We start from the raw sequence: 23,442 nt of genomic DNA, 5'->3' as shown, positions 1-23,442 counted from the left end.
TGTTTTGAAATGACCAAACGAAAAAAGGAACAAAAAACGATCTGTCTCCCATTTTTTATTTGATGATAAAGAAAAGAAAAACGGAAAACGAATCGTTATCTGTTATCTGATTTAATTTGGGAATTTAAAAAAAACCCGTGGGAAACTCCTTTCTGTATTTTTGTTCATTTCTTCTCTGTGACCAGTAAGTTGCATTCATGTGCTGTTGGAATAATTGGAAAAATGACTTTCCGACTGGGAAAATACACATGAACGCCTGCTCATGTCGGAAAAAAAACTCGGAGATAATTTTGGAACAGGAGTTGCCGACTTGACTGAAATTGACGTCACTTTCAGAGAAAACTGGTGGACGAAAAGGAACGTTTGGTCCATGGTAATAAAACTTTTTATTAATTCATGTATTGCACATCATTTTTTTGCGGACATGTAATGTGTAATGTGGTATGCCGTTAGTTGCTGTCCATGTAGCATGACCTAGATCAGTTAGAAAAGTTATTTATTAGCATAACATGTCAGATAAAGCAATGTTCTAGTAGTTATAGGAAATGTACATGCTCTGTTTGTACATTTCATAGCTCTTATGTGCTCCATGAACGACCCGACAAGAGATGTGTGTCGTCAGAAAGCGTCAGGCGGCACTGAGCCCTGGCGGCAATATGTCTTTGGATGAATATGCAGGTTTTATTGCAGAAAACAGAAGACATGGAATGTTCTGTGTTGATATCGCTGCTGCGTTATGTACCCAGTTTGGAATGAGACGGGGGTTTTCTGAGAGGAATGTGCGGAGGTGGCATGCTGAGCAGGGGCTTGTCAGGATGAAAAAAGTGGTGGCTTGCTCGTGGTGAAAAATAGAGAAGAAAATAGAGTTTCCCACAGGGTTTTTTTAAATTCCCAAATTACATGTCGTTTTCCGTTTTTCTTTTCTTTATTATCAAATAAAAAACGGGAGACGGATTGTTTTTTTCCTTTTTCGTTTGATCATTTCAAAACAAAAAACGGATAATGGTTGGTTTTCCGTGTTTCAATTTGTTATTTCGAAACGAAAAACGAATGGCCGCGAAGTACACGGACCATTTCGGCATTCATCAATATGATAGTAGTTTCGATCTTTTCGTAGGCACTTACAAAATCTGCTCCCAGTGTAAATAAGATATCGCACATAAACATTGCTTGTCATTACTTCATTACTTGTCATATTGCTTGTTATTAGAAATTACAGTTTTAATTCATATTGTGCTCTGTTATGTTCACAATACACAGATGCCTTTGAGATATGTAAGTTAAACATGACAAGAGATTAGAAATAAAACAGGGATTAGGGGTCCTTAAATATGTGAATGAGTTATTTAAATCGACTTCATACAAAACTGCATGTCATTTTTGTTTAATTTAATTATCAGAGATGCAACGTGGCAGACGTAAAAATAATTGCAAATTGAGCTTTTGTTTAATAACACTTGCAGAGGGTCGCACCAGGCAGCTGGTGAACCTGAATCTGCCAGAGACTTGGAGGGAGACGGTGTGGTGTTATGCCAGACTATCGTACTTGTTGTTAAACTTAACGTTGGGTTATTGCCTAAATTGCAATGCGCTTCATGTCGAACCATTTTCGTTAAACTTTTTGGATGGTTCTTACAACACATGACACACAGTTAACGGCACTTGTTACCTTCTTCCAAGCCTTTGATTCGCCTGTCCCTGTCACATTACAACTACCAGAAAAAATCAAAATGTTTTACTCAACCCCACTTCACCTAAAATAACTTCAATCTCAGTGCTGCACGATTTTCCTTTCTCTCTCTCTCTCTCTCTCTCTCTCTCTCTCTCTCCCTCTCTCTCTTTGTGTGCTCCATGTTCTCAGGTCAACATGACGCACCTGTCCCTAGTAATTATCACGTCCATATATGGCAGTCACTGTAGCAGGAGCGCACCATCAATATACGATTGATTGACAATGGATACAGTGAATACAGTTTTTAGTACCAAGGTTTTTTATGTGCAAATCTACTCACAGCTTTGCTAACATTTCATGAATGAGACCCAAGTACGTAGAATTGCCTATTTAGGAATAACATTGGATTTTAATTATGTGTTCATCCCTTTCATTTTGCGGCCATGGAGAGTTAATGAATGGGCCTACCAGGCACAGGCCCAGGCCCAGTGGCCCAAAGTGTCAGGGCCCCCCGACCTTCACCTTCAAAATGTCAATCAAATTAACACGTACTGACCAGAAACTCAAAAGGACCACAAAGGGATGCAAAGGAACTGCAAAGAGACACAAAATAACTACAAAAATGGGCAAAACAGCCACAGCGAGACACAAAACGACCAAAAAAAAAAAGACACAAAACCACAACAAAAAGAGAGGCTAAACCATCACAATGTCTGTGTGTCTTTCTTTTATATAGGAGAGGTGGTGGAGCCTTTTGCATATTGGTGCCCAGGGGCCCGTTGTCTCATAATCCAAACATGGCTGCAGCTGGTAAATGTGGAGCTAATTTTAATTACTTTACATACTGTTGGGAGTTTATTAAAGTCCTGCAGTCCTATAACTAAAGTTACAAAATAGATGTAGTCGGGTAAAAAGTACAATATCTCCCATTGAGAGGATCCATAAGTGAGTTTCATTGAGCTTCATGTGAATGTTCAGTGATTGTATGTGCTTCCACTGTTAATGGTTAAACAAAGATAAAGAAATGCTTTGTATTCGTCAGAGTGGTTGTGTTTTTGTTCATGCCTGAAGCTCACCTGTGGCCATCTTTCCATCAGCTGCGGCCGGCCCATCGGGGATGACGCTCTTGACCTGGAGGAACTCGTCAGGCTCGTCGCCTCCGATTATAGTAAAGCCAAAGCCCATGTTGCTCTTTTGGAGTGATGTGGACAAGAAACTGCCTTTGAGCTGAGTGGGGTCCCGCGTGAACAGCGGCTTCTCTACAAAGGACACAAAAGCAAACAAATTAACCAAATACAAACACTGTGAATACTTTACAGCAGAGATTGAAAGGACCTCAAAGCTGGTGCAGGGCAGTGCTCACAGGGTGGGGGCATGGGTAAAGCTTATCCAGTAAGATACGGGTGTAGCCACAGGAAAACTGGCAGGGTATGATCTTAAACTGCAAGAACTTGGACAGAGGTGGGACTGTGGAGCTGAAAGATGCAGGTGTGGCTACCGTGCAAGGTACAACATCCCTCTTAAACTTATATCCGTTCCTCTCCTCCCATGCTGGGACTTGGTGGTCAGAAAGGGTGCAGAGAGCATCAGTGGTGCGGGTCTTCAGTCCCATCCAAAGGCAAGGAAGCGGCAAAATTCAGCAAATGACATGCTGTCAATCAGGGATCATTTCCGAGAGAAGATGGTTAGGGGAGGAAGTGGGAGCTTTCTGAAGGAGGGAGAGCTGGGAGATTTCTGGAGGAGGGGCGCCGTGTGTAGGAATGAGAGGATCTCAGCCAACAAGCTTAGTCACACTTAACCAAGTGTCCCATCTTTTCAGGTCGGAGGGAGACGTGGCTAGTGTGCTAGTTCACATCCTTTGTTTGCCGTCACTGGTCCAGACATAGACTGAGTGATTACACTCTCTGCCTGATTATGCCAGGCGATAAGACATGTCATGGTAAATGCTCGTCACACAAATCCTTCAACTGCCTCAAGCGGAGAAAGCTTGCTTGCAAGCTAGCATGCTTACAGTAAGGCACAGGAGCGCAGGCAGCCATGGGAGCGACAGTCAGCCTCCCTTGCTTCTCTCCTGGCCTACTTACTGACAAAGTGCCACAGGGAGAAGGGGCTACAGACAGGCTGCTCTAGCACCACGGTGCAGGCGGAGGTGTGAAGTGGCTGCCGCTGCTGGTGCTGCTGCTGCTGGTGGTGGTGGTGATGGTGGGGGCATGTATTCATCCGGCGAGTCAGGACACGCCGGAGCGGGGAGACGTCAGCGGAGGAGGACGTGGCATACGCCCTGCGACCCTGAGTTGGCGAGCGGGAGAGGTCGCCAAGGCTGTGGCAGCGCTCGGGCACCGGGCCGACCTGAGCGAGGGGGGATCTGGGGAGGGTGGCAGAGGCAGAGGGGCTGGCATCCTCCACTGGCATCAAAGTTTGGAGTGAGAAAGGGAGGAGGAGGAAGGGAGGAGGGAGGAAGTAGGGAGAGGGAGGAGAGAGAGCCTCACTGGAGTGTACACAAAGTGTAACCACGGAGACAGGCTCTCCAGTCAGAGCGGTGGACTACTACGTTACTATGGAAACAAACCTCCACTTCACCAGTCCAGACAGTTTTTTTTTGTCGAGCAGTACATCCTACTGCTGTGGCTGGTGGAGAGTGAGCACTGGAATCAGGCAGCAACAAACCAGTCATTAAACAAAATAATGAAACACATTAAACCCACATGTTCACTATTTATACAACCAACACGTGTTATTAGTCCCACCTGAGCGCTGGAGTCCCTCAACCTCACGCTTAAGAGTGAACTGCCTGTTGTATGTTGCTTTAAGTAGATTTAGAAATAACAGTCCTGTTCCTAAAAATCAAGTTCTTGGTGGTAGCCCTCTTTGCATGTTGCTATGGTGATGCAACATGTGTGCGCCAAGTTTCTCGTGAAGTTGAGGAAGTAAATTTGGGAGAAGCTTCTTTCATATTGTGTGTACTGTCATGATTTAAAACCCTGAAATATTCTGGTGTACAGTTCGATGTGTTTAAGTTTGCTGTACATTGTCTCACAAGCTGTAGACCAGTGATACTCAACTTAAGGCCTGAAAGCCAAGTCTGGCCCGTGATAGGGTGCCAGGTGGCCCGCCGACCATTTTCTAACTCACAGTGAAAATAAAATTCTTCACTCCAAGGGACACTCTGATGCTGGGTTCACACTGCACAACATTTATGTCTGTTCTGACGGTGACTATCTCAAATTAAGCGATTATGGGGTAGTCTCGCCACCAGACAATCAGAGATCTCCGCCTGCTGATAATCTGGGGACACTCCTTTCTAAAGTGTGTTTAACACACCGGCAAAAACGGCCAGCAACAAAGCAACGCCTCTTGCATTTTTAAAAAGGACACGCCTTCTTGGAAATGTGCGCTCTTCCTTTTCTCGTCCGCAAGGAAACAAACACACGGAGAGCTTGAAAACGGATGCCAAGAGATTTAACTCCGTTTTATCAAACGTGTGCTCATCCGTGAAGACAATATTTTTCCAGCGGATGTCTTAGTTACAACATTATTGAGCTAACTGGAGTAGTTTCATGTCGTATCCGACAACAGGAGGCTTTTAACAGATGACGTCCTGATGTTAGCTCTGATGCTAGTGTTAGCTGTCCCTGTCAGCTGCAGCCACTGATGCTTTCTGGACATCGTGATTTCCCAAAACTGAATAAATATCTTTACCGCTGGAAAAGATATTTTTTTCACGGACCGTTTAATGAGTTATTACCTATTACAGACACTGCTAACGGCTAACAGGGCAAACAGCAAACGGTTAGCCCAGCTAAATGTGCACACAGAAATAGTAATGTTTGTTCAATCATTGTGTTTATAGACTTTACGAACAAGTTCTGCTGGTTTTCTACCCGGAAGTATTTGTAAACAACAAGGCGATTCCCTCTATAGTCCGGCCGGACAGATGAGTCATGGCCTTGTAAAAGATTATGTTTGTTTCTTTTAGTTGGCGAGAATGTGTCGCCGCAAACGTGACAAACATCCACTAACTTTGACGGCGTTTTCTGCGAGCACGACTGAGCCATTTTGTACCGCTACACGTGTTTCTAGTGGGACTATGTTTATAAGCACAAGAGTTCAGTGAGGCACCGAAGGACCGCCCCGCAGATTTACTATTGGTTCTGCAACGTAGGAAGTTTTTTTAAACTCTGAAATTGTATCCGCCCATCTAAACACAAAATCAGGGAGAAAGTCATCAGTCTTTAGTTAAGCAAAGCGTCTAAAGACTGACTTGTGAGTCTAATTATGGGGTCATAAAATGGTCCATGACCAATCATGCCTGGTTGTCTTTCATGACATGTGTGATGTCATCGGGTTATTCTTGTCCTATTTTTATCATTATCACTATTATTTAAGTCACTGTGTCTGTTCATGTGCCAGCCGAAATGTTATCGTAGTAACGTTAAAAGCGCCAGCAGATGGCAGGAGCTAGATTTGAAGTACCGCATGCAAACCGTGCAAGTCACTGAATCCTCCACAACAAGTTCCTACAAATGTTTCACAATAAAAGCCTGTTAGTAAAATGAAGGCATTCTCTCAGCCGAGGTTATAAGGGGATACAGGAAGTGTTGAGTTTGAAATGACGGTGCGATGCACAAACTTTATCAAGGCAACAGGAGCGGATAAAAAGTAAAAATACAAACACACAGAGGGATTAATAAATAACGGCCCATTTATAATATAGTCTGTTTCAAATGATGGTGGTAGCCTCTGCAGTTGTGGTGCGTAAAAGCCACTATTTTTTGATTTTCTTACTTTATGTCTGTCTCCATTATCAAGAAGTAACATTGTTTGCTAGCTTGATGCTAATGGCAGTACTCAGGGGGTTGATAAAGTACCTCTGCTGTTCGATGCCATAATTTTTTCCTTTTTACTCTGTTGTAGTAACATCTGGAGGTTATTTTAGAAATCCTGGGATGCTGTTGCCTTACAGTTGTCTACGGCAACACATTGTTCTGCGTTCCTATTGGTCAAAGTGGCCGCTATGATGGGAGCAGTCGTGAGCGACAAAAAGAAACTCAAGCATGCTAAACTTTCTGTCAGAATGTCGAGAGGTGTCCAAGACATGGCGTCAGTTGTCGTCTAGTATGACACACTACACGAGACTAAACTATGGATTGTTGTCGTCTACAATCTGAGCCGACACCGTACGATGCTGTGTCAAGCTAAAATCAGGCTGATATTGTGTAGTGTGAACCCAGCATAAGCTCCACGTCCTTGAATAGATAAAATATAGGCCTATATTAATGAAGGTTCATTAGTACGGTTTTGTATTTCTCTGTAATGGAGCTCAGTCTTAACAATGTTACTGATACTATTCTTTCTCACACCTTCAACTCAAACCATTGTGTTGCCCCGCCCAAAATATATCACTTAATAATTACATTAATATCGTAAGCATGTGGGCACCTAGTTGACTAATGGCCCTAAATGACGACTGTTGGTCGACTAGGAAAATTCTGTGTCGGGGGCCGTAAGTAGAAGTACATAAGTAGGTATTCAATGAGGTAGAATAGTAAGATAAGTCAAAATGTTCATATCTAAACATCATAATAAATTTATAGCCGTTTGGAGCCCAGGTGTGTTGCTCAGGACCCACACCACAGGCCAAGCACCCGGCCCCCATTATAAGCAGCCACTGCACTGGTGAATATAAGCCTCAAATGATTTTAACATCAACTACAGATATCAAATGTTTACTCATTTTCAAATAGACTTGGTTGTAATACCAAAAAAGGTGCAATACATCCATATGACTGAAGCTAATAAGACACTGAACTTGAAAAGGTTAACAACTGAAGACAGAGCACTTAGCTATATTGACTTAGATATCATATACAGACACATGAGTATGACTATAGTATCCAATAATTGGGAATTAATGGTCGTTAGTTATAAAAGCGTGGTGGTCTTACCTCTGTAGATGGTGGGAAGGGGCAGTGAGGACAGACCCTGGCTTTGCATCTGCTGCTGCTGCTGGAGTCTCCTTTTAGCCTCCAGGACTGGGTTCTCAAACTGGGTCCTTCTATTTATATGGCTACGATGATAGAAAAAAAAGAAACAGAAGAGATTTCAGATTTCACACCACGCTGCTGCTGCACTTAACTTCCCCCCTCTCGGCAAAGATCACATCTTAAAAAACCCTGGCACTAAAGCAGCCATTGCTGTGATGATTAATTACTGTAAATGGCCGGTCCCTCAGATTATGTAACGGAGCCGCAGAATGGCTTTGCTGAGTTTAAAGAAGAAAGAACAAATGCCTGATTCTGGGCTTTTTCTTCCCCGACTGTTCAGCCCATCTCTTATGAGCTGAATTATGTGAATCAGTGACTGGGAGGAAACCTACACATGAAACAGTGATTTCCTCCAACGTCCCACGTCGTTCTTAATTTAGTTTGCAGGGGGGGGAAGATAGTCAGTGACTACAAATACTGTAATTTGCCAGTGTGAAATAATTAGTCATCATTAGATACTTCCCTCACTGTTTGAGGCTGCATTGTGCTCTTTCTCCCTCACACACACACACACACACACACACACACACACACTATCTTTCTCGCCTTATCTTTTAATGAACACCCCAGTATCACCGTGCTAATTACAAAACAGCTTGATTATACTTTAACATAGTTACATAATTTCAAGGTCTGGCAACTTCTTTCATGATATTTACATGACGACAAAGCGAGACAATAAGAAGATCTCGACAGGGGACCGCCGTGCACGAGGCGGTGTGTAGTCAAAGTGTCATTCTGGAGCTTTTCTTAAGCAAAGTCGAGCCAAATGACTCCCCCTGCCTGTCTAAAAATAGAGCCTTGTCCCTGCACCCCAGAGTAGAGAGCATCCAGCCAAAGAAATGACACCTCTGAACAGGGAGGGGACATGCAGTTCAATAGAGAGGACATGCCACTGCAGCTAAGAGGACACGCGTACATGTTTAAAGAGAGCCACTGATCTCTGCTCGGGAGCTAATCTACACATATAGATGCAGCCGAGCGTTTCAGACGGAGAGATGACACAGAAATATGGATAAGCACACACAGACAAATAAACTTCCCCCTGCAAACAAACAGTGAGCCGTCAGGAGCCAGACAAAAGGAGCGACTGCTTCCTGGCTGCAGCGCCAGTCTGCTCTTAATAAATATGATTAATACAGCACCACCGGGCGACGCCAAAAATCAAAAGCAAGCCATTACATATTAAAGATGTACCCGACTTACTCGACATAGTAGCTGCCGTAAATGGGGTCATCGATTTTCTCCCAGCCGTACGGAAGCTCTGTAAGAAACACAAAGAAAACAACAGCAGTGAGACAACAATAATGAAGGACTTGTTTATTCAATGAACTCACAACAGAATATTGATTTTGCATGAAAACATCTTTGTGGGCAGAATTAGTTTACAGCATCATTTTACCGTCGGTAATTACCAGGAATGTGATGGCGTGATAATATGTTAACTGGAGGGATTGCTGTTCTTTCCCAGCAGGCCATATGTTCAGCCTTGTGAATATTTGAAAATCTTTTATAAAAATTGGATGGCGACAAGACACGAGATAAAAACACTGAGGGAAAAAAAACCAAAACTGTGTTTTCTCAACAACATGTCAGATTGATTGATTTAAAGAGGCTACTGGCTCTTTTAAAGCCGCGCATCAAATACATCCCTCTCCAAGAAAAAGTTGCAAAATAACACCAAATATTGATAGATCTAGTGGCTGGATTTTAAATCAGTGAAATATTTATGCCCTGCATCTTTTCCATGTTGTAAATATTGTGTTTTGATGTGAGAACGATGCATAGATTAACAGTTTGAAACTAGAAGCGAGCACAAACCCTGAGGGTGTTGAACCCTTGCAGTATCAACTGGTACAAGCTTCTGCTGGTGTTAAACAGTTTGACTCCAAGTGTTACAGGCTAAACAACGCAATTACTGACAAACAGCACGACAGGCAGGTGCCTCACAAGAAGATGCGTCAATGAGGTGACAATGTGACCCGAGGTGGGTTTCGCGTGTTCTCCCTGTGTCAGCATGGGTTTCCTTCAGGTGCTCCAGCTTCCTCCCACAGTCCAAAGACATGCAGGTTAACTGGTGACTCTAAATTGTCCATAGGTCTGAATGTGAGTGTGAATGGTTGTCTGTCTCTATGTGTCAGCCCTGTGATAGTCTGGCGACCTGTCCAGGGTGTACCCCGCCACTCAGCCAATGTCAGCTGGGATAGGCTCCAGCCTTTCCCTTCATCCATAAATATCAGTCTGTGATAAAAATGGAGAAGAAGTCGATCATGTTAGTGCAGGGCTACCCACATCTGTCCCACGGACAAAAGGCCTACACACTTATCAACAGCTCCTGGAAGAAGATCAGCTCTGCACTCAGGATTTCAGGTAAATAGGCTATGACACAGTGTTGGTTAAAGTTGTCAGACACAAAGCTCAGACACAACCTGCAGCCGCGCTCTTGAAAGCTGGCACAGAAAAGGCACAAGAGTAGCACTCAGCGCCCGACCTTGCAGTTGGTGGATATGCCTTCATTCTAGATTGACAACTGTTAGTTTTAACGTTTTTTGGGAGTATCCAGAAGCGGTAAGTTGTACTTGACGCCCCTGAATTGTATAAAGTAACCTAGACCTCAACTTCAAAAGCGGCCAACTTGACGGCCGTTCTCTCAAAATGCAAAGCAGCACTACTGGTTGCTGCTTATAAACAATTAGTGGAAAGCGTGGAAGGGATGGATCCTGCGGACGCATACCATCACAGTGACAATGCAGACATGCTGCTGTTGAGCAGGTAATATTTACTGAACAATAGTTTCGCCTGTTAGCATGCTAACATTTGCTAACTGGCACTGAACGCAAGAGTAGAAATAAAGCTGATGGGATTGTCATTAGTTTTGCAAGTATGTGTCAAGCAGCAACGTTCAGAGCTGAAAAATGAACGCAACATGGAAGTGCCAAAAACTGCAGTTCCTCGAATGGCCACTTGAGGCTGGCTCTGAGAGCGAGTCAATCCCCACAGACCCCTATATTAAAAACTTTACAACAGAACTAAACATGTTTACAGCCTGGTTCTGGTATTTCTAGCTATTTCTAATATTGATGACAAGTGTACAGGGAGGAATTTTTACATAAACTATAAACAAACTCACCTGTTTACATTTTAATGAGGCATACGCTATGCATAACTAAGAGCTGGGCCGTTTTGAGTGGCAGGCTGTTTGTGAGGCGTCACTACAGTCTGTGAGTCAGATTCACCCCTCACTCCTCCACAGGTCCAACATCTCATCTAAATATGGTCACTTCTGGTCCCCAAAAAAAGCTATGTCCATTATTTTATACAGTCAATGGTATTTGGTCATAAACTGCAGTACTGAGCAAACTGAAATCTTGACATGATGATGCTGCTAGATAAAAGGTCATTAAAGTTATTAAAATGTATCCTCTAGAGACCCTGAGAGAGATCCATACAATAAGTGTTGAGGCATTTCACTCAGAACCACAAATGTCAATGGCTCCAAAGGAAAAGTCGAGGGATCACCGAAGTCATTAAGACGCATCCTCTGGGAAACATGAATGTCAGTGCAAGATTTCATAGCAATCCATTTAATAGTGGTTGAGATATTCAGGTCTGGATCAAAGTGGTGGACGGACGGACTCTGCAAGCGTGGCTGAGAATACAACAGACAGCTTCACTTCAACTTTCCAAAGTGGCTTCTAACTTTTCAAAAAAAAAAAAAAAAAAAGATACAGTATGGGTGCAAAGTCATAGATATTTGTGCTCTCTCAGCCTCTTTTTGTATGTGGACTGTACTGCAGAACATGCTGCCTTTGTTCTCACTGATCAAAGCTTCTCCTCAAACTCCTGACAGTCATCAGTCACGCTGGACAGGATTATCAAAGTTGCCCTCTCCTCTTTCCTTTTGCCCCTCGGCTCACTGACGAAACACAGCTCTTCAAAACATGTCTAGAAGGAGCCCCCTGTTTGCTTTCCAGGATAGGAGCAATTAGCATTTAAAGCTTATTCCCAAATGGAGTGTTTCAGCATAATAGCATGATCATTCAGAAACCAAGTTTGGGTACATCGTGTTAGAAGCTCCTGCTGAAATAGCATCTAAGCTGAATCTAGCACCAGAGCTCGGGGACAGTGTGTTCCAGTGCATCTCAGCTAAGAATCAGACCGGCTTTGATTAGCGACAATACGAAGTTAATCAGGACGAGAGCGGAGATAACAGCAGAGAAAATGCTTCCTAATCAGAAAGGGAAGCAACCAGAGGGAGCGTTAAAGCACCTCGGGCTCCCGAGGTGCCCGCGGCTGGTCGAGGGCACGGCTCCAGCTTGGGAGAAATACACACAGACAACCTTACACAGAGGATATAATACACTGTATGGTCATTGCATACATTTATTATTACTGCCTGGCCTAGTTTACAGACTCAAGAGATAGCTGTGCATACTCCCACCCCTCCCAGTCTTCCCATGCAGCACGGAATAATCAAAACAATGCTGGTGCAGTGTTCACGCACGTGCCATATGCCTCTCTGAACCCCTGCCCCCATCCCCTCAAAACAAATTATTAAACTTTTAGTGGGACGGACTATTTTCTGCCTGCACACTCACTAAAATGCATACTTACCACACACACACACACGCACACGCACACACACACACACACACACAGGGTTGTGAGTGATATAACTAAGTGCTGCGAGCAGGTTGACAGCCCACGGGAATACCTCCTGTGAACACTGCAACGTTCCTTAGCCACATCTCCACTCATTAAATATGAAAGAGAGTGTTTCATGTTCTCACCTTTACTGGGCGCCACACACAAATGCACACACACATTATGTTACTTACTCCACACACACACACACACACACACACACACACACACACACACTCTCTATCATTTTTCATATGCACACACACATAGACACACAAATGCAGGAGATCAAAGGGCTGTCGTGTATTTCGGCAGTCTTCTTATGAAAAGCTTTTCTATTAAAATGTCCACCGGAGGAGCTGCAGGAAGCCAGAAATGTCTCTGCTTTCAGAAGCAGAGAGGAGGGAACACACACTCTGCAAACCAAGCTGCGCACAGATTTTTTGGAGGTGAAACTAAAAATGAGAAAACCCAAAATGGCAATAATGATTGCCTGATTGCTCGGGGGTTTTTGCCCACTTGGATTTCCTTTAAGTGACACCGCTGTGTTCCAAATCTCAGCATTAAAGGTACAGCTCAGCATTTTGGGGAAATTTGTTTTTTGAGTTACATGAGAAGACTGATACTCAACTGATACCAACCATCCAAACATATCATCTTTAATTTCGTGACATGACCCGCCGAGACAAGATCCATGGCCACAAACCCTACAATAACCATGTACTGTTCAAACAATGCAGCGAGGCGGCATGTTTAAAGTAAGCCCTTTGGGACATTTCATACATGTGAAACTAAGAAATTACACTTTAAGACAAATGTAATTTAGGAAATATAATTCAAATACATATTTTTTGCTTATTCCCATCACACTGAGCAGCACATCTCCACAGTTATCATGTCTGTTAGTGATGCACATGATTAAAGCGGTTCTCATATTCCAGTTGGCATAGGAATACAGCCAACACACAGAGTCAGTATTTAGAGGATTAAAACCTTAAAAAAATGCAATTAAATTGTTATTATTCTCATTTTATTTTCAAATATTTATCATCTAACACCTGCAGTCCAATCCAAATGTTCTTTTTTTCACCCAGAAAGACAATTAAGACAAAATACCACCCGCGAATCACTTTTTTGTGGGTCATCCAGTGATTAGCTTAGCTTAGTGATAACACTAGCTACTATTACAGCTTGCTTGTCTTTCTCCAAACTTTCCTTAAAATGCCTACCTTCCCCTCTAAACAGGTTAATTAGTCAGAATTAGAGGTGTTGCGACTCTTTTTATTCAGTTTCGACAAAGCCAGGCCTGCTGTTCCCCCTTGATTCCAATCTTTCTGTTAAGCTAGCTAGCTAATCATCTCATGGCTCTAGCTACATACTCAAAGTGAAAATATATAACTTTTGGTAAACAGAGGCCACTAACTGTTTGAAGAATCACTGATCGATTCAAAGTCTTGCCACCCTTTGTTGCTGTTGCTAGGTTGGACAAGTTTAAGAAACATGGCGAAGCCAGTTCTGTTTAGCCAGGTGCCGCAATGTGTATTAGCATCAGACAATGTAGCCACAAGAAGCCGATAGCAAGGACTACAGTATATAAGGAAGGATATATTCACGATGGGATGCTAGATGTGGCTAGAGATAATATTAACAAAGGAACGCTAGCCTTACAGTGGCTAACAATACTTTATGTCTTCGTAAAAATATATCGACCAACCTACAATATCTTTCCTTTTCAAAATTTCTTTAATGTTACCACAGAATAAGGAGGAGGCAAATCTGGCTTACGCTGGTGATCTGATATTAGTCTAACTGTGCGTTCACACCAAACGCGATGGACGTAATGAAAGCCACAAGTTTCCATTCAACATCAATGTAAATGACGCGATGTCACGCGATATCGCTTTGGGCAACGAGTTTCAGGCGATAAGAGCGACGCGATGAAGTGTTGACGTGTCCATCGCCTCATTGCGTGTGTCGCTTGAAGTTGAAAAATTTGAACTTTTCAAGCTACATCACGTGACGCTGTGCCGCGACATCCAATCAGCGTTGATATCCAGGGCCAACAGGTCCTCAAACTGGGTCACCGTCATCCAGACGCAGCTCTTGCAGGAGGTGATGATATTCACCCAGTGTGCATTTCTGGAGGATATTGTGAACCCAGACATGGTGACATTTGGGTCTCCGATCCAAATCAGATGTCCACAACAGATAAAGAGCAGCTATGGTAGTTAACTCAGCCATGGTTGACGAGAAAATAGCGGGAGGCGAAGAAAATTGCGGGAGGAGGGTTGCGTCATTGCGATTGAAGTGATGAAGCGATGATCAAAAAGGTGACATTTGTGATCCAGCGACGCGATACTCGCGTTACGGGCGATGACATCGCGTCCATCATGTTTGGTGTGAACGCACAGTAAGGGTTAATTTATGCCTGCTGTTAGTAAGAGAGAGGGAGATGGATGGAGCTGTCTGTCTGTATTCTAAGTTCATTCTGTCCATATATGTGCCATGTTTTCTGAAAACATATGGATGTGGATGAAACATAATAGTACCACTGGAGATTGTGGAGGCAAAGTAGCGTAGTTCAAGCAAGACAATAAAGAAATTTAAATAATGGTGTAACAGAATGAATCGCTAATATAACGTAAAGAATTCTCCATCCACATGTCACAATGTTTTTATTGTCCTCATGGACTGCCACCGTCTACAACGCTGCCTCCATTAAAAGGTACAACAGTCTACCTTCTCCACCGTTGCCTTGTTTGTTGTTGTGTAAAACTTTTGACTCTCTAGTGCTCTCTAGTGCCATCTATTGTATACATCTATGCCATCATAAAGGACGCATATAAGTATGAGGGCAGTAACGTTTACAACATTTGAAACAGACGTATAAATGAGCCTGAACTCCTCTAGATGCTATACGTTACCCAACTAGTTCACTAGCTTTTCCCTAACATTAGCTAACCTAAGATGTGACTATATACGATGTAATGTGTGTCCGTGAAGATTGTGACAGTCCCCCAGACACATCTTTTAACCACCTTAAAAATTTGGTTTGCTTTTCAACATAGATTAGCCTAGCACATAGGAAAACGCTGACCTTGGTTCTGACAGGTACCAAGCTCCTTAACTGTTATTAGAGCACAGAGAAAAATTAGGAAGGGTCAATAACAGGATGATACTATACGCTGAAACCAGGGCGTAAAATTAACACCTGCCAAGCGCCAGTGGCGGGTAAAAAATGAGTTTGGCATGTAAAACAAAAACACACACCCGCCAGCGGCCCATGGAAAATATTGAATTGCATGTGGGTTTTTTATGTGCTTCGACCATTTCTGCCAGCTGTGTCAGACCATTTTGACCCTCGCAGCTTATTGTACGTGTGCCGGGAACGCATGATGTCAGCTGCCGGAACCCTGGGCATTCTATGTTAACTTCTGAGCAAGATGTGGCGACACATTTCTGCTGTGAAGCCACCGCCAGAAGAGGAAAAACGAAGATGAACATGTTGGATTTGGACAGGAAGAACAGACAGTTAAACGGAGTACAAATGTCGCACGGCATTTTATTGAAAAATGGAAACTAGACAACGCTGGCCAGCCAACGACCCCCACACCAACACGATGAGCTGCAGCCTTTGCCGCAAGCACGCCGAAGAAACACGGAGGACAGGGTTGGATTTTCCTAAAGTTGGATTTTCATACGAAAAACGTAAGGTAATTATTTTTAGCCACTTGGATATTCCAAACCAAACCAAGTCCTAGAAAAACCCTTCAGAGTACTGACCTGAGAATGGTGTGATGTGTTGGTTATGATTTTACCTTTATTTGTGAGAGACTGAATGTTTTCTTTCAATAGTTACATACTGTAACCTTTAAAAGGCAAATATTAGAGTGATATCGATTCTTTCATCTAACTCTCGTCAAAAAAGTCAATGAGTGCATTTCCCAAAATGTCGAACAAAAAGATTGGGAGCCACTGTTTTATTGCATGTCAACTCTTTCAGCTGTTGCTACTGAATAAAGGCAAATAATGGCAGAAAGGATGCAGAGGAGAGTTCCATGTTTAAGGACAAGCTTCCACCTGGACATACATACACATTCTTTTAACTTTGGGACTACAATGTTTTCTTTTATTTTTCTTCCATAATTATCTTTATTTGATTTCATGCTTTCCTCCGTGAGGTTTTACTTACAATCTCTTTCCAACCAAGGGGAATACAATGCTTTTATTGCCAACAGAAAAACCTTTAAAAAGAACAAGTAACACATTGATTCCCTCATAAATAAAAAGTTGAATGCATAAGAAATCAAACACACTCTTGCTTTGTTCCAGTGGCTGACTGGGGGCTGGGCTCTTGATTTCTCTGAGTGGCGGCAGCTGATGGACGGGTTGGTGGGTTCTTGCCTCTAAATTTGGAGGTTTTTGCAGGTCTGTGAATGCAGCGCAGTCTGAACTGTTCTTTTCCTCCCCTCTGCAGCAGTTTGTGGAGTTCTGAGTAGCGGGGTGGATAACTGATCAGTCGATCCGATCAGATTGATGGATGGAAAGAGCAGCTGTTTACGAGTGAAAGCAAACTTTAGACCCAGCACAATGATGCGATAGTGTGGAGCAATGAATGACCGCATTGTTTCTATACTCCATCTAATGAACAGTCCAACTCCAACAACAGAAAATCAAAACGTGGTGGCAGATGCTTTAATCAAGGCGGGCTGCCACGAATACATTAATGTGTGGGAAACCCTGTATTGTTGTCTACACCAAATTGCTACCTGATCTATATTGTGTAACTTAAAAACAGTTACATCAGACAATGTTTGCCTCTTTTTAGGTGGCAGAAGAGAAAAGTAGTTGTCTTCAATATTTGTAGTGTTGTGGTTTCAGACTCATGAAGACCGTAGAAGAACAATTAGAAACAAAACAGGATGTAGGCTGTACAGGATGATTCTTTTTTACTTGGCATTTACCATGTTTTTCCGAAATCATGAACAGGTTTTTAGGCATTCTGTTACCTCACATGGCTTGAAAGATAGTCCAACCGTTTAAGAACAACATTTGACAGAGCACAATTGCAAAGAACTTAGGGGATATCACCATCTACATCCATAATACTATGAACAATTCTGAGAATCCAGAGAAATCTCTGCAGTAAGGGGCGATGACAAATTCCAACACTGAATGCAGGTGACTGTCGACCTCTTAGGCCTTGATGACACAAAAATGTTTTAGCAGCTGGAGGTGCCTTTTTGCAATTGTATTCAATGAGTATGAAGCTTTTTGCTCGCATTTTCTGCGATCTGACGCGCCTCGCATTTCTTTGCTCTAGGCGCCCGGTGTTTTTGCCGAGGTGCTCTGAACTCCTCAAGTTGAAAAAACTTAAACACAGAGTGGAAAAGCGCCCCACGCCATCTCTTTTTTCCTTTTTTTCCATTGTCCAATTGGATGCTTTGAGAGGCGGGCCTTCTGTGGTGGTCACGACAACAAGTTTACAGTTGGTAAACAATGGAGGAGAAACTGGTGGTAGCAGTTTCTGGATACCCAGAGCTATACGGCCTGATGATAGACAGCAGGTTGTCAAACTGCCCCTGAGTCATCCTTAAAATATGCCTGGAAATGACCATCATCGAGGAGAAGCTCCTGGACCAACTGGTGGTACTCCCCCGTGATGCACCCTCTTTTTTTTAAGGGTCTCATGTACCCACACAGATCTGTGTTTCCCTGTGTCCAACAAACCCTCAACCAGAGCTACAGCAAGTATCCTCTGCCTCAACATTTTAGGAACTAGATATAGGGACATGATTGGGGGGGGGGGGGGGGGGGGTTGCCTGGCAACAATAAAAACACGTAGCAAGCGTTTGCTTTTTTTAATGGTGACATTCATTCAAGAAAAAAAAAAGCAGTGTGGTGAGAGGAGGTCTGTGTGATGGGGTCCTTAGCTACCTTAAATGTGGAAAATAATCTCCCGGGTGGAGCAGACAGACCCCTTTAGGTTTAGGGACACACTCTCAAACTCAAAACTCAAACTCAAACTCAAACCCTTACTTTGTCTGGTATGACAAGTAGCTCACAGTGGCTTGACATACTGCAGATATTGGCATGTGCTGGATGTTACTGAGCCTCATCATGGACTCTATGACTCTCATCCACTGCTACTCTGATGCTGTGCTTCAGAATTTAATTATCCTGTAATTGTTACTTGTGGCCACAGTGGCCACTATTCAGCTGCCTGGCTTCCATGTGGTGTCACTGCTGCAGCGACTCTCTCTCTCTCTCTCTCTCTCTCTCTCTCTCTCTCTCTCACTCACACACACACACACACACACACTGAAATGCTGTTACTTTCACTGAGCAGTGTGCTGATAAATGCTGAACTTATGTGGATTGTCTCTTTGCTCACTCCCTTTTGTTTGGCTCCACTGAGTGTCGTCTATAACCTCTCTGTCAGCAGCCTGCAATGGAGAGCTAACTCTCTGGGACAAGGAGAGAGGAGAGTGTCTGTGTGTGTGTGTTTGTGTGTGTGTGTGTGTGTGTGTATGCCATATAAAGCCGGCACTGCTTATCACTGCCATGCTGCATGCGTCCAGGAAGGAAATGTCAAGCTGGTGTGAAATTTTCAGGTAGGAGCTCTTATGATGGAGCCCCGAAGCGAGTGGAAAAATGTTTGCAATCTCTGGTCATGCCACAACCATCCATCCTGCAGTCACAGGTGGAGGGCCACTTACGACCAGCAGGAGGCATCCTGGCATCTTCCCCACATTTTCTCTCTCCCAGTGCCACTAAATAATATCTCTCTTCTTCACCTTATATTCCCTTCTTCTTCTCCTCCGTCTCCATCTCTGCTTTCTTCCTTCCTTCCTTCCTTCCTTCCTCCCTTCCTTCCTCAAGTTTCCTCTCATCTCACATGCAGCCTGACAGAACAGGCTTTTTTTGAAGTTTCATGCTCACAAGCTTGTGCATTTTTTATTCTGCTTCTTCTAATTTGGTCTGAGGAACAGGTTGGCAAAACCACACAGCCCACAGACAGCAGAGGGATTTACACATGTCCTGTTTCCTTTATTCATTCTTTGCTTTCTTCCATCTTTTCAGGAGCAAACCGGCCTTAACCGAAGCATTTTCAGCGCCTCCAGCCTTTTAAAGTCACCACAAAAAAAGAGTCCTTTCCTACCACACTATACTAGGCTTCATTTATCATGTCACCTTTGAATGCAGCACACATTCAAGCAGCGAGTTTACTGTGAAAAACTTTGCCCGACTGATTAATGAAAGTTTCTTCTGGTCAATAAGGGCACAAAATCCACTGGCTAAAGTCGGTGTGATGTTTAGGAACACTGACTTTGGAGCACACACTCGGAGGCACACTCCAGTAAAATATACAATATACAGACTTCTGAACACATTAAAGGAGTTTAGTGTGCATTTTGTTGTGAGCAGTGGCTCAGAGTCACCTCTGCAGAGCCCCCTCTTTGTAAGCACAATCCAAACTCAATTATCTAGTCCGCAAACTGAAAGCTACGCTGAAAAGTTTCTGAAATGCCACCACAGACGAAGAAAATATGACAAACTTATAAAAATAATGGCCTTAATTATCTGAGTTTCCTTTGTGAAATGTCACTGAATTAACAGAAATATATTTTAAGGTACAATAACTATGATTTTTAAATCCCATAAAATAAAACGCACAGTCCAAACAGGTCGATTACGTCTTCTTTGATTAGACCTTAGTACACTCTTAGTAAAAAAGGGTTCTTTCTGAAAGGCTGAGGTTCTACCCGGAACCATATTCTTCTGCCGAGCCATTTTTCGAAGAAAGGTTTCGACAAGGGTTCTTTGTAAAGCTGGAAACACACCGTTGCCGCCGTCTGTCAAGTGCCGTCCCCAGCACCAATAGGACGCGTCACTCTGCAGCGCATCAACAGAGGACCGCACACACAGTTCCTACTACTTTTCCATAAAGATCCACCCTTCTTCCACCTCTGCATTAGCTTTAATCACGTGTAGACACCCACTGATTAAACTTGATTTCTCACCTAAAGAGCCGATCTCCGGAGCTATGACTCAGCAGGTGATATATTTTTTGCCGTTGTCTTTATAGTGACGGGTTGGGTTGTGTAGCTCAGGATAATTCTCAACCTCAGCAACTAGTTCCTTCTCATTCATTCTTCAACACATGAAAGACAGCAACTGAGTTCTCTTTGCACACCCACGGCGAGGAGAGGAGTCGAGCTGCCACTGGAGCAGAGAAAAAGAGCTGCTACAGGAGCCGGTATGTACAAGCAGAGAGCAAGTGGGGAAAAAATGCCTACCAGTTAGAGGCAGGGAGGCTGGAAATAGGACAGTGGCTTGAATTGTCCATGAGTGCCGACACCTGTTTAGCCGCAGACGGGGTGGGGTTGTTCTTAAAAAGGTAGGGGCTGCTGTTTTGATGCACACTGTTCAGCGTCGGTGTGTTATAGTCTTGAGACTAAAGGCCAAAGCACACTAGTGGTAAACAGCGTGCGTCAAACAAAAAAAATGCCCCTATTATTGTACAGTAATATACAACACTACACCGGCTGAGGCCGCTAGACGCGCATCGGCACTTCTGTCCTATTTTTTCCCCACTCACTCTCTGCTTGGCTTGAGGCTGCTGTCTGTTTAACTAAAACCATGATTAGTGTAATATAAAGGGTTCTGTAAGTACTTTTAGAAGGTGGAAAGGTTTTGGATGGAACCCCCAAAGAGGCTTCTGTTGAGGAACCATTACCCCATAGAAGGGTTCTCTGTAGAGCCTCTCATAAAGGGTTATGGGTCGAACCTTTCACAGATGGTTCAAGGTATAACCTTTTGTTGTGGGTTCTAGGTACAGTCTACGTAAAGGATTCCTGGAGGAACCTTTGTTAAGGTTATACCAGCAGGGTTTGCCCGTGAGGACAAGCCAAACTCTACATGGTTCCGGTAAGCATGTTTATTTTTAAGAGCGCAGAATATCTTAAATAAATTCAGATTATCAAACCTTTTATTACTAAAGAGTTCTCAACTGATTCAGCATTGCACTCCTGTAACACTGTCAAATTAAAAAACAAAAAATCAGTGCAGCTGAACCAGAGCTATGCATTCCTTCTCCTTGTCAAAATCTGGCTGCCGCATTTACCCACAATTCAACTCCACCGCCAACAGGTCTGAGATTCATGCATGTCATGGCAGTAGGAGCTAATGTAGTCTCGAGCTGCTCCAGTAGCCTCCAGCACAGATGAGTAGCTGGCTACAGAGGTCTGGTAAGCTCACCTCTTTCTAACTCCACACTCCCAGAATTTTTTTCACTTTCAAACTAGTAGTTGTCAGAACTACAAGTCACTTGAGGCCATTTACCAGACTTCACACAGCTCTCTCTGGAGCCACTAAAGGCTTCATGCAACTTTTTCCACATATGCAGCAGAACTCTCCGAGACCTGTAAACCAACTTTGAAGTGTAAAATCGCTGGAGTTCCCCTTTAACAGCACAAAGACTGACAGCCATGCTACTGTCTCTGTGAGGCTGTACCAAGGCACAGCAGTGCTTTGAGCCAAATGTGAACATCAGTGTGCTAACATGCTTAGATTAATTAGTACTAAACACAACTTGAGTCTAATGGGAATGTAATAAGTTAAGGTACTTGGTCATTAAAATGTGATTATAATTTATCTTGAGGAGGACATAATCGCACTTGGGTACGCACAAAAACAACCGGACCGAGGCCACCTCTTCAAGAAGGTCTCAGTCCGGTTACAAACTCTGGTGCAGTTCGTTTGTGGTTCCGACCTGGATCTGAACCAACTGCAGTCACATGACACATTATTTGGGTTAAACATGAGCATGTTACAGTCCTGGAGGATTATTAATGTGCACCTCCTCCTGTACTGCCTTAATATGCACATTCAGCACATCCAATGCATCAAAACATTGTTTTCTAGTTGGAGCCGCGCCTCGTTTTCAAACTCTATGGTTTGACTAAAATGAACAATGACAGCAATATAGTCCACGATGAGCAGCGCTAAAATCAACCTGCGTAGTTGTCCCTCCATTGTGACATTAGAAAGTGTCACATTTATCTTGCAAGTGTACTCTTCTTCAATGTTTGCTTTACTTCCTGGATTTTTCCCACATGGAAATTCTGACCAATCAAAAGCAGCTTTCTCACACAAGGCATTTGATCTGGTCCGCTTGTAAATGCTGCCAAGAGAACATGAACCAACTTTGGAACAAAATTAGTCCCTGATTCGGACCAAAGAAAGCCAACTCTAGGTCTAGTGATATCTAGTCTCCTATCAGAATATCGACGTAAGATTGATTTATTGCCAGGCTCTACTTCAAAGCCAGACTCCATTGAGAAAGACAGTAATTTTACCTCACTGAACACAGGAGCTGCTGGTCTCAGCTGGCTTGATAAGTTAGTTTGTTCGTGTTACTGTGAAACTTTGGTGTTTTAAAGGGTTAGTTTAGATTCACCAAAGTCACACAATAACACAAACAAACTAACTCACTGAGGCAGGGGTAGACCAGCAGCTCCTGTGTTCAGCGAGCTTAAATCACTGTTTTTCTAAATGGAATCTGGTGGCTTTAACGAGAGCATGAATGTAGCTATCTGACGGCAAGGTAAGTGGTGAAAATAATCTAAATATAGCATATACTTCAACTTTTATTGATTTTTTGGGTGGCTAAAATATGTTAACACCCCCACTTTAAAAATCTGAACTATGCCTTTAAATATCTCTAGCTAATTATGAGTTATATTTTATCTTGTTAGTGTGGAGCTGTAATGAAGATAAATTCAGCAGACCTTACTAGATGAAATAAGGTATTACACACAGGTATTATTTGTTTCTGTAGCAAAGACAGAACGAGCTGCCCGCTTGCCCAACTGAACATTAATACACTCAGACCACCTGTGAATTCAATTCCCACCATTTTCAAAGTGATATATGGAGGTGTTTGCAGAAAAATGAAGCCATTTATTTTAAGATTATCCAGGGTTGCAGGTTCACTCTGAAGATCAGCAGAAATTTTGCCGGTGGAAACCTCAGCTAACTTTCTGATAAATCTAACAACCCCTAATGTATGAAAAGTAA

General features: G+C 43.1%; 1 protein-coding gene across 8 annotated transcripts in view; it reads right to left on the bottom strand.

Moving 5' to 3' along the window:
* Positions 1–23,442, bottom strand: part of magi2a (membrane associated guanylate kinase, WW and PDZ domain containing 2a) — a 396,740-nt gene that overhangs the window by 83,829 nt on the left and 289,469 nt on the right. For all 8 annotated transcript variants that reach the window (XM_049566794.1, XM_049566795.1, XM_049566796.1 and 5 more), the window contains exons 7-9: positions 8,923–8,980; positions 7,618–7,739; positions 2,749–2,931 (exon numbers count right to left, since the gene is read on the bottom strand). In XM_049566794.1, the coding sequence (XP_049422751.1) occupies positions 2,749–2,931; positions 7,618–7,739; positions 8,923–8,980 (363 nt within the window). The remainder of the gene's footprint in view (positions 1–2,748; positions 2,932–7,617; positions 7,740–8,922; positions 8,981–23,442) is intronic.

Source organism: Epinephelus fuscoguttatus, linkage group LG22 (genome assembly GCF_011397635.1).
Source record: "Epinephelus fuscoguttatus linkage group LG22, E.fuscoguttatus.final_Chr_v1".
Classification (NCBI taxonomy): Eukaryota; Metazoa; Chordata; class Actinopteri; order Perciformes; family Serranidae; genus Epinephelus; species Epinephelus fuscoguttatus.
Note: the sequence above shows the minus strand (reverse complement) of the source record. Positions and strands in the feature narration are given on the sequence as shown.